The sequence below is a fragment of the Apodemus sylvaticus genome, chromosome 1 (assembly GCF_947179515.1).
Source record: "Apodemus sylvaticus chromosome 1, mApoSyl1.1, whole genome shotgun sequence".
In the NCBI taxonomy this organism is placed as follows: Eukaryota; Metazoa; Chordata; class Mammalia; order Rodentia; family Muridae; genus Apodemus; species Apodemus sylvaticus.
The window spans coordinates 14,176,483-14,191,407 of NC_067472.1; the positions used below are offsets into that span (position 1 = coordinate 14,176,483).

A 14,925-nucleotide genomic window follows, 5' to 3' on the forward strand; every position below is an offset into this window, starting at 1 on the left:
TCCTTCGGGAGACTGAAAGCCAGGATGGGGGCGCGCTGGGCTCACTTTCCCTGAGCCTCCTCCCTCCAAAGCCACCCTGAGTTTGGGGGACTGAACAGAGTAGCCCTTCCAGGCCTCGCAGGGCTGCAGCCCCTCGCCGTCCGCCCGAGCCCCTCCCCCGGCCCGGAGCCCCTCCCCGCGCTTCCCCTCGCCGCGCTCCCCTCCCTTCCCCTCCCCTCCCTTCCCTGCTCGCTCAGCCTCCGCCTCCTGCGCCCACAGCGCCGGCCAGCACCGAGCCCCCAGGAGTCCGAGAGCGGCCCAGGGGCGCCGCCGGCCCCTCCCCGGCGCGCTGACAGCAGGCCGGGTCCCCGCCCCGTGCCCTCGCCGGCGGGACACACCCCCAGCCCTCCTCTGCGCCGCCAGTTCCCGCCGGCCCCACCGAGCGGCAGAGAGCGGGCAGGCGAGCGGAGCGCGGCGGCGCGGGAGGGAAGGGGCGCGCGGCAGGCCCACGGGAGCAGCCTGGGGCGCACGGAGCCCTCGTGCCCTCCGGGACAGTCGCCTGCCCCGGAGTCGCAGTTGTAGGCGCCGGGAGCTTCGGCGGCGAGTGGCGCGTGGGGCAGGGGTGGCGTGTAACTGCAGGGACACGGGCAACCGGAGAAGGAGCCGGAACCCGGCCGGGATGAGAAGGTGACGCCGCCTGGGGGCGCCACTCGCTTTTTGGGGGAACATGCTCGCCTACTGCGTGCAAGATGCCACCGTGGTGGACGTGGAGAAGCGGAGGAGCCCCTCTAAACACTACGTGAGTACTGCTTCCACCGACCCCAGCGGGGGGCTGGCCAGTCCCGGAGATTCATGCCCCCAGGGGCAGCCCTCGGCTCCAGAGTTTGTTCTCAGGGCTGTGATCTCTAGGGAAGCCTTTTCTGTCCTTCTTCCACTCCCCTGTGCCGGGTTTCTTTTTTTGGCATTGCAATTGGCAAGTGGCTGCCCTTGTCTGTTACAACGGTGAAGTCATGTGTCCGCCCGCTGCTTGGATGGATGGTGGGGGAAGCTTTCGTCAGCCCCTTGCAGAGCAGTTCCTTTGGGAAAGAGCATCTTCGCCGCGCTCCCTAGGGGCGCTGGGCGCTCACGCTCACTAGGCTCGGGATGCTTTCAGTCGCTCTGACCGGAGACCCACGCTTCTCTTTCTGCCTTCCACGTTTGCTGTTCCGCCTGCACCGGCTGGGGACAGAGGAAACGTTTTGCCCCCTGCCCCCTCCGCTCTTCGTTTCGAGCTTTGATTTCCTTCTTAAAACCATTGTGTCCCGCGGTGTGAGGAGAATTGTGGCTTTTCCTTTTATCCCTCCTCTGGACGTGACCCTTCTTCGGGGTCATTTCCTCGTAAGTGATGCTCCGACTCCAGACACGAGTAGGCAAATGTGGTCTGTGGTCTCCGAGGCACAGTTGACTGCCCCGCCGCCCCTCCCCCTTCCTTACCCAAACTTAATGAGAAGAGGCTAAGGTTGACCAGCTGGGCTTCAGAGTGTGTGACAGTTCCCTTTCATCTCAGCCGGTCCTGTCTTCTAATCCTTTACACCTTTGGAAGTAAACATTGTGCCCTTGTTGCTCGCTAACTAGGTTGGCTTGCTGAGCTCTGCTCCTGGAGATAGAAGACACTCACAGTAAAGTACCCAAAACACAGAAAACGTGAAGACAGTGGGGCAGCCTTTTATTTGCAAATTAGGCATTTAAAGGCGCACTTAGAATGCTCAAAGCATTAATTTTAACAATTAAAACAGGTTGTTGGTTGCTGCCCTAGATTGCACCTTAGCCTCTAAAGTGCCTTCTGTTTCCCTGTGGTGTAATACCAGCCTGGGGCTACTCTTTCTGTCGGGATCTCTGCAGACTGGAAGGCAGAGTTCTTTGTAGTTGACTAGTGGGGCTGGATTCAGGTTGGGAAGAAGGTAAGAGTGGTCAGACCTGAGAGACAGATCTGTGGGGGGCATTCTCTGACACACAGTCAGAGATCCTTTCCAATTGAGTAGTCTGGTGTTGCAAGCCTCGACTGCCTTTACCAAAACAAAACAACAAAAAACCCAGAATTCCTCTAGGGTCTGAGGTAGTGGCTAAGTAGGAGAGCCCTTTACTTGCAAGTTTGAGGCACAGAGGGAGAGGGAGAGAGAGAGAGACAGAGAGACAGAGAGACAGAGAGTTTGGAGGGCGACAGGTGTCCATTTGCACATCTCTGGGTTAAGTATGCTGCCAACCATCTTGACAACTTTGGGGGGGGGGGGCACTGCAGGCTGTCTTAAGGATTCTTTTTTGTTTCAGCCTTCAGTTGAGGCTGGTACTGCTTTCAACAGATGGCCAGCTCTGCCCCGAGACCCTACCTAGCAGGTGCTGTTCCAGCTCTGGAAACAGCCAATTTACCTTTGAGCAGCCTTGTCCAAGGTTACAATGCAAGACACACTGGCAACAAAGTAGCAGCTAACAGGACGGAGCCCTGCTGTTGGAAGTATGGAAAGGCAGAACAGGCTACAGTTCGGACTCCTTAAATGGCTTACCTACTAACAAACTGTGCAACATGGTACACATTCTGTAAAACTTCATGGGGGCTCAGTTTCCTTGTATTGAAAAAATGAAATTCTTTTCTATGTACAGGTGTTTTGCTTGCATGTATGTCTGTGCACCACTTGCATGCGGTACCTGCAGAAAGCCAGGAGAGGGTGTAGGATTCCTTGGATCTGGAGTTACAGACAGTTGTGAACTCTTGGCTGGGTACTGAGAATTGAACCTGGGCCCCCTGGAAGAGTTGCCAGTGGTTATGACTGCTAAGCCATCTCTCAGACCCTAGTTTCCTCACTTTTAAAGTGAGGGTAATAGTAGTGTGTACTTCCTAGGGCTGTCAGGAGATTTAAATGGCGTCACCCCTGGGAAGGACTTAGCTCAGCTCTGGGTGCATAGTGAGCGCTCAACAAATAGCAGCTAACTGTTGGAGAGAGTCTGACAAAGAAAGTTTCTGAAAACCAGCTATTAAGGGTCTGACTAAGAGGAAGAGAGACTTGGTGTTTTAAGATTGATAATAAAGTGTACTGTGTGGAAAATACAAAAGAAGTCCTGTCCACTTCCCTTGAAATGATCATTTCCTCCCTTTCTGCAGACAGAGTGTTTCCTGGGTCATCTCCACTTCTCTGTGAGAATGAATGGATGATGTGATTCTTGGGGCAGAGAGTGACGTCACCCAGCAGATGGGATCACGCAGAGTTCTAGAAAACAATGAACAGAGTGTGCTATATGTTGTGGCCTTGTGGAGCTGGCTGGGGCAGATGGCTCATCTGGTACAACCCTTTACTTACAGATAAGGGGACAGAGACCCAGGTGGGTTACTTACAGGGTGGCTAGTCAGCACTGGGGTTAACTGGCTTCCAGCTTGTAATATGATCAACCAGTCTGGTTGAAGCTGACAAAGAAGAGAGATACATCGCTACATATTTTGGGCACTGATATATAATGCAGGGGTACCCAATAATTGAACGAGTCCAGCAGGGCTCTGGGGCAGTTCTTTCTCGGTATCGCTTATATAGTAGCTATCCCACACCGGAAGGGCAAGTGTTGTAGATGAGGCATTCTGATGTGGTTAGCTGGTAGGACAAGTTGTACTCAAGACACATATGTGTGGTAAAGCCCCACTGGGAAGCATGTCTCCTTCTATGCCTGCACCGATGAAGGGCCGAGCCTGTGCTTTGGTGAATCACAGAGCAGAGGTTTTTTTAAATGGATGTGCACATTAGCCAGAGCTTGCAGATGAGGGAGGCTTGGAGCCCATGAAGGAGGAGCAGCACCCGCTCCAGAACTCTGGGAACACATGCAAAGCTTCTCTCGGGACACCCAGCAGTGGGTGTGCACAGCCCCACAAGGAGGGGGAGCTGCAGAGATGGGGGTGTTTCTGTGCTTCGAGTCTGTTTATAAAAGGCAGACAAGTAGCCTCCGTCTTCCATGGTGCTCATGGTGCAGCCGGCACTCCGCTTCCTTCCTCTCTGCCAGCCCCGGCCTCGGGTGGGGCTGGGAAGGGTGAGCAGCTGCTGCAGGGTCAGCCTCCCTGCCTGGGAGCTGGGCTCCTGTCCTAGCTCCCATGAGCAGTTCCCTGGGAGACCTTAGGTAAGCTGGCTTTGGCCTCAGACCCTGTATCTTTAAGATGGTCCTGTGGATGCCAGATGCAAGCCGTAGCTACCTCCGTTGGAGGGGTTGCCGATGTAAGTTCGAAAGCGCAGAGTTCTTTGCACTCACAGGTGTGCATAGGCGTGTTTTGAGCCATATGGCGGCGTAGAGACGCTTGTTTATCCAAACCACAGGAGACATCATGTCTGTTTGGATTTGGGAGGTGTCCTGCTTTCACAGTCGTTTCCTTTCCTGAGTGTTTATTTCATACAAATACCAGTCGTGAATGCTCTGATCCTCCACAGGACTCTAGAGAATGCAAATAAGAGCCAACGTCAGCAGCAGCTTCCGTGGTGCCCCATGCTAACAGGCATGCTCTCCCGGGAGCCTGCCTGTTCAGTTACTGTACGTGCGTGCATGCGTGTGTGTGTGTGTGTGTGTGTGTGTGTGTGTGCACGTGTGTGTGTACATATGTGTGTGGGTGGGTATGCGTGTGCATGCATGCATGTGTGTGGTGTACATGTGTGCTTGCATGCTTGCATGTGTGCGTGTGTGTGCGTGTGTGTGCGTGTGTGTTTGTGTGTGCGTGTGTGCGTGTACATATGTGTGAGTGGGTGTGGGTGTGCATGCATGTGTGTGTGCGTGTGCATGTGTGTGTGTGCATGTGTGCACGTGTGTGTGTACGTGTGTGTGTGTGTGTGTGTGTGTGGTGTGTGTTGTTGCTTTGATCTTTACTTACAGATGGACTGAACAAAGCTTGGTGAAGTTAAAGTTGCTTGGGACTCCCACTCAGCCTCGGTGGGATCTAGGTAACCACAGGTTAGCTTACTGCCCAAGGAGAACCCCAAGACGAGTCAGGCTCAGGGCTGTGTGACAGTGAGGAAGTAGTGATAGAGGGTGGCATCTGAGGGAGGGCTGCCTTTCTGGAAAGGTTGCTCATCATGTGTCATGACACTGGGTTTGACTGGTGGAGAACAGTATCTGTCTCCAGTGAGTCCTGGAAAGGTAGATGCAGGGCGGACCTGTGGGATGAATGCATTCCCTCATTTACATCATCACAGAGTGTGCTTGTGGTCCCAGGAGTTGTGTGTTCAGGAATCGGTGCTGAACTCCAAACTCCTTCATGTCTCTGCTCTACATTTCTATGTCCTAAGCCTGAGATTATGGTTGTAGCCACACAGGAGCCAGAAGGGCAGCCTCAGATTGTAAAGAACCTTTTCCTAGGGCCTTGTATCATGGAAGAAGTGAGAGAGATTGGGGTTCAAATACCACCTCTGGCACTTCCTAACTGTACAAGCTTAGATCAGCGACTGGGCTTAGTGACCTCACCTGTAACCCCACAGCACCTTGAGGACAGTTCTGGGCAGCCGCTGCATTAGTTCCTCCCCATGTTCTCATCACCAAAAACCGCCGAGGTACATCTAGAACCCATGGGGAAAGCTGAGAGAAAAGGCAAAACTGGGCCGAGAGGAAGTCCCAGCTGTTGAGAGCCTGACGGGACACTGGGCTGCCTGCCCCTTGGAGAGCACCCAGCATCCATGACACCAGCAAACAGAGGGCAGCTGTGCGGACCTGGAGGGGATCCTGGCTGAGCGCTGGGGCCTAGTGTTAGATTTCTGATAAGCTGAGGAGAGAAAGAATGTGGGCTGGCAGAGAAGGGGAGGGGTCGCTCCAGGTAAGGATGAGAGGGCTTCTGGCTAGGAGCTCAGGCTACACTGCATGCTGCCATCTGCCTGATTCTGGCAGTGTGACTTTTACACACACACACACACACACACACACACACACACGAATGGGAACCATTTCTTCCCTGTAGAGGGAAGTGATCTGGGAGTGATTCACAGGGCTGATGAGGCTTCCCGTTCATGGAACAGCCAACCACGTCCTTCAAGACCGTTGGGACAGGGAGCAGAGCCAGCCGTTCCTCATGGCTCTGTTCAGGGTTGAGTGTGAGGGATATTTTGAGGGGAGAGGGCAAGCCAGGGTTGGAGTCACTGTGTGTGGTGGCAGGCAGAGGGGAGGGGAAGGGAAAAATAAACCTATTTGATGTCAAGTAAGACCGGGTCCAGCTTCAGAAATATGAGCACCGGCTATTGCATTTTCCAAAGAGCTATTCTGGGGCCAGCTGAGTTAGTGGGCAGTGGGGGCAGTGAATTAGGGGGGTGCTGGGGAACTTCTGACTTAGGGTTTGCCTGGCCATCCCTGGAAATTGCCTTCTAATTTCCTCATCCTGAGTCACTGACCAGCTCCTTGGCCAGAAAAGTCTAACAGGCAACTCTGTTCTCTTTTGCCTCCTAATTAAAGAAAATAAAACGACTAATAGAGTTATCTGTACAGCAGTCACGCTTACTTGTCATTAGTGCTGAGAATCCAGGAAAGAGATCATGGGTCGGGACAGAACTCCAGGGACAGGAAGGACAAGGGGTGTGTGTGGGAAGCGAGGTGGAGAGTCTGGCTTTGGAAATAGGTTCTGAGTGCGGGCCAGCGGTGTTCTCTGCCCTGACAATTGCCAAAAATAATGGAAGCTTCCAACAGGGTGGTCAGTGTTTGGACAGGCTGATCCCTAGAGTGCAAGCTGCCGCCCCCAGCCTGCTTGGGCTGCTCTGGTCTGAGGGGACAGGGCTGTAGGCAAGCAGGTGAATGGAGAGGGTCAGGGGCTTGGACTAGTGGCAGGCCATTGAGGCCTCAGATAACCTCAGGCAAGTCGCCATGGTAGCAGCAGGGACTAAGCCCTGTTATAGACTCAGGGCTGACCAGAGTCCAGCCAGGACCTTGCAAAGCACAGCAAGCGAGTTAGGAACTGACCTGAGGATCTGTGAGGGCCAGACATAGTAGCAGTGCTGAAACCGAGGGCATTTTATCTGGGCTTCACGACCCCCATGTCAGGGAGGTGGGTTTGTGCCTGTTTTATAGGTGTAGCCAGGGAAGTTATGCGCCCTTAGGCTTCTCCCTCAGGGTGGTTCTGTGGCAGGGCTGTGATCCTCACCTCAGCCCCTAACAAGCTGGTCAGCTGCCACTTGACTCCCCTTCAGGGCCGACCAGGGATGACAAGCCTATCTAGACAGAGTGTCCTGAGGAGTGAGAGGCACTCCAGTGCTGGGTCACCCGGCCTGTCACCACCACTCACTGTCACACTGTGCCTCGGTTTCCCCATCTGCAAACTAGGTGGAAAGAGGACCCAGTTCCAGGGTCCCAGTAGAAATCAGATGAGTTCATCCTGGCAGGCATTCTGTTTAGAACAATGCCCACATGTCGGAAGTATGAGGTTAGAATCCGCCCAACTGGTTCAGTCCCAAAGCAGGAAGACCCCTCCGTGAACTGGAGTTCCCAAGGGAGGCAGGTGGATGGAGAAGGCGGGGCTTGGGCGTGATGAGGGTTGGCTGGGAGAGACAGGAATGAAACAACCAGAAGATGGTCCAGAGAAGGGGAAAGTGGTACCCTGCAGGGAACATTTACACAGAACCCAGGATGAACTCATCCACCATGACCGTGCCGTGGGTTCGAAGGAGAACGGAGCATATGAGGAAGGTCAGGGGCCGGGTGCAAGGTCCGCAGACGGCGGCCAAGGAGATTCAGGGCACCAGGCAGACATGGGGCCCTGGGCGCTTGCTAGTGACCTAGTCTAGCCAATGTGAGGATTTATTTTTAGGACGATAGACTCCTTCTTCAGGGTATAGGCTCAGCAGGTCAAGATGCCTGCTGCCAACTCTGACAGCTTCATTTTGGTCCCTGAGACCCACGTGGAGATGGAGGGAACTGATTTCTGAAAGTTGTCTATGACTTACACCCGAGTGATTGTCTACGTACACATAGACACACACACACACACACACACACACAGAGAGACACAAACACACAAATGAAAATTTTAGAAGAGTGGATGGTGTCTAAGAAATAACACTGGAAGTTGCCCTCTGCTCCACATACAAGAGCATGAACATTCATGAACAAGCCATACACAAAGAGGGAGGGAGGGAGGGAGGGAGGGAGGGGAGAGGAGAACACCATCTGACTGCGGGGCTGCTGTGGTCAGCGCTAAGGCCTCTTTCTAGGGGTGCCTTGAGGGTCTTGAGTTTGCTGGATCCCAGTCCCTGTCTCTTGTTTATTTATTTCATGTATATAAGTACACTGTAGCTGTACAGATTGTTGTGAGCCTTTATGTGGTTGCTGGGGATTGAATTTGGGACCTCTGCTCGTTCTGGTCAACCCCGCTCGCTCTGGTCGGCCCCGCTCACTCCGGTTACCCTTGCTTGCTTGTTCAGTGTCAGATCTCATTACAGATGGTTGTGAGGCACCGTGTGGTTGCTGGGATTTGAACTCAGGACCTTCGGGAGAGCAGTCAGTGCTCTTACCCGCTGAGCCATCTCTCCAGCCCATAGTACCTTGATTCTTCAGGGGGACTGTCCTAATAGAAAGAAAAGCTACTGGTTAGGATACTTTCTTTTCAAAACCATTTAAAACTGCTTCTTTGACACTTTCATACATGTATACAAAGTATCGAGATCAACTCCCCCTCCCCTCCTCCCACTCCGTCCTCCCACTCCCTCTTCCCACTCCCTGCCCTTATGTCTCTCATGGCTCACCCCCTCCTTCACGCCCCTTTTCCTCCATAACTCCCAGGGTCTAATTAGTACTGCTCACTAGTGCGTCGATGTGGGTCCATCCATTGGAGCATGGGCAACCTATCCAGGGGCCACACCTCTGTTCCCAGAAATTACCAATAATCAATAGCATTTCAGCTATTGAGGGTCTCCTGAGCCCCTCCCCCATCCATGGAATGCCTACTGGTTTGATCTTATGCAGGGCTTACTCAGGTAACCCCACCTGTTATGAATTCATGATTGCCCTGGTCCTGTGACATCCAAAAGGTGTGATGTCACACACACACACAAACACACACACACAGCACTCCTCCCCAACCTTTAGCTCCTAGTATGCTCTCTGCCTTGTCTTCGTCTCATGTTCCCTGAGCACCGATGGTGGTGATGGCCATGTGTGTAATACTTCATATGTGCCAAAGGGTATTCTCAGGTCTCACGCAGTGTAAGAGCTGCTGCCGGCATCCACACGGCGCAGGTGACGATGTGCAGTCACAGGGAGCCCGCATGAATCCCTAGACACCTCAGAGAATGTAAGCTGCACCAGGTCCCAAGGCTCCAAAACATGCCCCGTCCCTAGATTCTGTTGCTTCCAAGTGACATATTTCACTCCCAGAAGGACTAGATGGTCCCAGGCCATTCAGTCTGAGGCTTGGCTGCTTGCCTTTCTACACACGTGTCACCTTCCCCCCTTTACAATCCATTTGTCTATCTAGAATGGCTGCTGCCCTTTGGACCTGCCAAAGAGGGAGGGTCAGGTATGAAAGCCCCCACCCCACCCCACCCCGGTTTCCCAAGCTCTATCTTCATAAGTTGGCACAGGCAATGTTATGACTGACAGAAAGCTCTTCTGGATTCCTGGCGACTCTCTCAGCAAGGCTCACCTCACCAGCTTCTTCCTGAGAAGGTTTCCAGCCAGGGCTGTCCTGGGGACACTTGGGTCCTCCCTGAAGACCTCCTAGAACACAACCATCGAGGCTACTTTCCTCTTTCCACGGGCTCTACCCTTACCTGAGGGGGAAGTGACGCCCAGGTGGCTGAGTTAGCAGAGAGGAAACAGCTGCGCTTGCCTCTGCTCCTCCTCCGGGCTTTCTTTGGCCCCTTCCCTGTCACTTCCCTTTGTCCAGTAAGGAAACCACCCTCCCCAGGCCTGGGTGGAGGCACACACGGGATGGGGCAGAGTCCTTTCCTCTGTGTGCATTAAGTCAGAGAGGGCTTCTGAACCATCGCTGGGATCCCTAAAGCGTGGGTGACCTTCAGACGTGGCGGAAGGTGATCGGCTCTTATCAGATGTGACCATAACTCCGGGAGGAAGGGGTGGTGATGACGCGTTTACCTCCTAGGTGGGGTAAGGAACTGAGGAGCTGTGCACTGGTTTGAACCTGCTGTCCTTTACCCAGTAGAGCACCTTCCATTCTCAAGTAATCTACTTACTTAGTTGATGGAGAATTCCACCTGTGGTACATCACCGCCATTCCTTGCTGCCATGTCTTCAGTGCCAGGCACCTCCAGGCCCCTGATTTATAATCAGAGTTGCCGTTCTAATGCCATTGGACTCACAGCTGCAGTTCAGAGAGTGGAGGTCTCGTCAGTAAAACACATATTCGGGCATGTGTGTCCCTTGCCCTGGCCTGTGCCTGGTCTCTTGTCACCGTACTTCACACACTTGGATGCTCTCCAGGGCTGCCCCAGGGGTCACAGGGACTTCTGCAGCCCCATGTGCTGTCCTATGGAGCCTGCCCCCTTGTTTGGAACCCTGCCTCACAGTTTTGCCTACTTAGGGGTTCTGAGTGAACAGGGGTTGCCCCTGTCCTTTGAAGTAGCTCCTTTGTAAACCTTTCAGGGCAGGTCCAGTTCTGATCCAACTTTAGTCTGTTTCCTGGTGGCTGAAACCCAAAAAGCTATTTTAAGGGACTCGCCTGTGTGGGAGAATGTCTCTGAGTGACAGCAGAGAGGAGGCCTAGCTGCCTGGCACAGGCCTGGCGTGAGGCTCCGAGACGGGAGCTCTCATCTCATTTCCACCTCCCAGTCAGGGGCTGATGGGGGGCTTTGGCCCAGAGACCCCCCTCTTGGAGAGGACACCAGCTCTTACTGGTGAGAGTGGGGTATGCAGAGCCGGCTGCTAGGTCATCCCCAGTGGGTTGGTCCACTGATCCTTCTCACACACAGTTAAAGTCACACAGAACAATGTCTGAGCTTTGGTTTCAAGCTGGGATTAATTGTTTACGTCAGTCATCTCTCCTTGGCATCTTGAGCAAAAGAATTTCACTTCCCACTGTGGTTTCTCAGGGCCAGACCTGGGAAGTGGGTGCACTGAGACGAGAGGGAGTTTATGGGGGAGCCCTGCAAAGTGCAGCCTCTGAGCTGGGGGGGCTTCTGTTCAGGATACCCTGGCCATTGCCGAAGACGGGACATCTTTCTTCTGACCCTGGTGGTTAAGTGGTGGAAGTCAAGGCTTGAACCCAGATCTCTGCAGTGACAGAGGAGTGAGTTTTCTGTTGTGCACCAGAGAGTTGGTGAATGCCCTGAACTGGGGGTCCCTACGTGAGAGTGTGCCTTCCGCTCTCTCCATGCTCCCTCACTAGGCTGGACATCCACAGCAGGGACAAAAACAGCAGCATGTGGCCTTTCCCATCCCTCTGTTCTGGTCCTTGTGGATGCTCCTTGGTGTGTCCCCAAGGGCATCTCCTCCCTACTGTGCTGTCTAGGGAGCAGAGAACAGGGTGGTGTCCCGTTCTCATATGGAATAGAGTGACAAGAAAATGGGATATCTCCCCCCCCCCACCCCGTGGGTGTCCCACGGCTCTGAAGATGTCCCTTCTGGTAGCTTCCTAGAAGCAGGAGCCTCAGGGACTCTTCACATGGGTCATGGATGACGCTGCAGCTCACCTGCCCGTTCTACCTAGCATTTACCCAGTGAGGTTGCAGCTGGCAATTGAGATAAACTTCAAAGTGGTTCGATATATCTATTGTCTAGCGCCACCTTTGAATCCGGCTGCCAGGGCCTTTGTCTTTTCCTTGGAGGTGATGCACTTTCTCATCCTGATGTTTGCTCAGGGAAATCCAAGCTGTAGGACCTAGAGCCACCTCTGGAGAGATGTGGGTGGCAGCCAGCAGAAGGAGAGGATGTAGGACAGACGTCGCAGCCTCTTCCACGTGGGCTGAGGCGAGGACTTGGAAAATCAGCCCCGAGTTGTGGCCCCGTCTCTCTCTGCCTTGCTGGTGTCACGGGGTCACCTTTCTTCAAACCCGTGGGCTTCCATTTCTGCCAAAACGATAATAATCATAATATGTAGCTCATATGGTTTGTGACTCTTTATGGTGATCAGATGTTCGATAGGTGTCAGCTGTTGTTATTTCCACCACTATCATCCTTCATGATTTTGTTCGGTTTTTTTATCACCTTCTGGAAGCTTCCCTGACCTCACATCTTAGGAATATTTCCTGCGAGGTTTTAGCGTTTTGAGTGACCTTGGGTTGTTCAGCTCTAAGCAAGCTGTTAACTTAACAGTCATCAATTTGTCCAGTATTTGGATGCTTTCTAGGCTCCAGGCAGGGTGAGCACAAGAGGGTGGGTAAGAGGCCTGGCTCTGTGCCCTTGATATTCTCATGGGAAAGGGAAACAGTATAGAAACAAATAGATAAAAATATATTGTACATGAGGTAGGGGATAAACACTGTAAATACAACAGCGTGAGTGAGGGATGCAGGTTAGGTGGTTACTGAAGGAGGCTTGCTGTTATAGTGTGCAGAGAGGGTGGCAGGGATGGCCCTATGGAGAGGTGACTTTTGAATAGGACTTGAGAGTTGAGGCAGTGAGGCATTGTGGGTATATGAGAGAAAGTAGTTGTGGGGGTGGGGGGTCCAACAACTTTTAAGGCCCTGAGGTAGACCCTTTCCAAGGCAGAGCAAGGAGGTTGGGTGTTTATGTTTTGGGGTGTGTGTGTGTGTGTGTGTGTGTGCTCCAGAGAGCAGGATGGAGTCCCTGTCCCTCTCATCCTGGGGGTGGCATCCTCTGCTTTGCAGTGGCAGCTTCCCGATGCCTTGTTGGAGAAGTCTCAGTGGCCATAACACTGCCTGGGGCTTGATCCTGACTCCCTAGGAAGACACAGTCTCCATCAGAGAGATGTGGGTAGGGACCCCCCTGGGCCCCAGAAGCATTGGCATCTGTGGGGAGCTGTATCAGCTGAAAGCCAATCTTTAAACCCTACCGTGTGCCCGGTGCTGCGGCGAGAGCCAGGAGCAGTAGTAAGGTTTGCCGAACTGTGCGCGGCCACAGCAGTCCTGCTCTTTCACGGCCCTTATTGCGGCAGAGGAGGCTCCAGGTCATGATGGGCCCTGGACCAGTGTGGTGAACCTGTGGGCTGAGGCTTCGCCCCGTGGACACCTTTCCCCTCACCCCACACTTGGCACCGTTGTGGAAGCTGCTGGTTGGAGGTTAAAACATAGGTCTCTCGGTGTCCCGTTGTGAGCGATGTCAGGATGCCCTCAGCTTAGCCCACCGAAACATCTGTTCTCCTTGGAGCAGATAGACTGGTAACCGAGAACCAGGTGTCTCAGTTAATTAACTCCATTATGGGCTAACCCGGGGACCTAAATCTACCATGTGATGGCCAGGGAAACTGTTTTCCAGGGGGAACTAAATAATAAATACAACAGTGCTGGTGACGCCCGGGTAAGTACCTGACTCATTTAGTCCTTCCCACGGCTGTGAGAGGAGCTTAGCACGATCCTTGCTGTACTGTCGAGGGACCAGAGTCAGGGGGAGACTGATTTACCAACGGTCACCAGCCAGGAAGAGGTAGCGGGGACTAAGGCTGGGCAGGGACCCCAGGATTGCCTGGGAGCTCAGAGCTCCTTGGCCTTCCGGAGAATCCACCCAGTGGCTCACACCCTGCTGCCTGTCCTTCTCTACTTGAAAGAGGAGTGTTAAGAAGCAAGCCTCCCAGATAAGAGGACAAAAGCCACAGGAGGGCCAGCCACTCTCCTTTCTTTAGACAGGAAAAACCATTTGTTATGGGAACCCCACACTGCAGGGGATGGCTTTGTTGTGTGAGGTTGTCTTCCTGGGCCTTTTACAAGTTAGGGTGGGGACTTTTAGGGTGTCTAGCGAGATACTTTTGACACCTAGGCCTGGGGTGGGGTGGGGGGTAAGGTCTGCAGGTGGCCCTGTTCTCCTGGGGGAATGCAGGGCATTCTATCCTATTCACGTTATCTTTGGAACTACACAGGTCTTAACTAGTCCTTGGGCCCCCGGAATAAACTGCAGCTGTTGCAGGCTCCACCCTTACTAGATGGCCAGTCTATTAACAGCCCCGGGCTCTCCCTTAGCCCTGCCTCCTTTGGGCTTGGTAGCGCCGGGGTTGGGGACAGAGCCTTGCAGCACAGCCTACCTAGTGTACACTGGCCTGCCTTCTCTCGGGCCCCATCTCCACTCACTGGCCTCATGCCTTCTGCCCTAGGATGAGGCCAGGATCCATCGGGTCCAGAGTCCTGGATCAACTCAGTCTTTGCCACGTACTTACCTAGTGGCCTTGAACAGAATTGTAACTCTGAGCTTTGACTTCCTTTGTAAAAGCAGCTAATGATGTCTCTGTTGCAGGATGCCATGCCACAGGGCAGGTTTGACATACAGACAGACACAGAAATACAGAAACAAAGACACACACACAGAGACAGACAGACACAGAAACACACACACAGACAGACACACACAGACAAAACCACAGACAGAAACATAGACAGTCGCAGGCGCACACACAGAAACACAGAAACACACAGAGACATAGACACCCCCACCCCCGCCCAGACAAAGGGTATTACTGGCTGGCCTCACGCTTGTGCTGTGGCAAAGATGACCTTGAACTTCTGATCCCCCTGTTTCCATTTCCAGAGTGCTGGAATTCCAGGCATACACCACCAACCCAGACCCCAGGGCTCTGTGTGAGTCAAGCTGTCTTCTCTGTCCCTGGTACAGTGATTGAAGACAGACCACCTGTCTTGAAGTTGAATTTTGCCATTCGGGCTTGTGGTTGGGGGAGCTGCTGACAGATCCTGCACTTGAGTTTTCTTGTCTGTGAGGTGGGATGCTAGACACACTGTGGCAGTGAGGGTTGAGTAGGCAAACGTGTATAAAATACTCAAGACCATTGTCTGTATAGGAAGAGCTGGGGACCCAGAACTACCTATTACAAGGAGCTCTTCCCCTGTGGGG

The 14,925-nt window shown here is 53.4% G+C and overlaps 1 protein-coding gene across 5 annotated transcripts in view; it reads left to right on the plus strand.

Annotated features, from left to right (window-relative positions):
- Positions 1-252: 252 nt before the first annotated feature.
- Sh3pxd2a (SH3 and PX domains 2A) overlaps positions 253-14,925 on the plus strand; it is a 207,992-nt gene continuing 193,319 nt past the window's right edge. For 3 of the 5 annotated variants that reach the window (XM_052184210.1, XM_052184178.1, XM_052184180.1), the window contains exon 1: positions 254-778. In XM_052184210.1, coding sequence (XP_052040170.1) covers positions 707-778 — 72 coding nt within the window. In that variant the 5' untranslated portion in view covers positions 254-706. Of the gene's footprint in view, positions 779-14,925 lie in introns of all 5 variants that reach the window. The other 2 variants (XM_052184220.1, XM_052184170.1) reach the window with 2 other exon arrangements.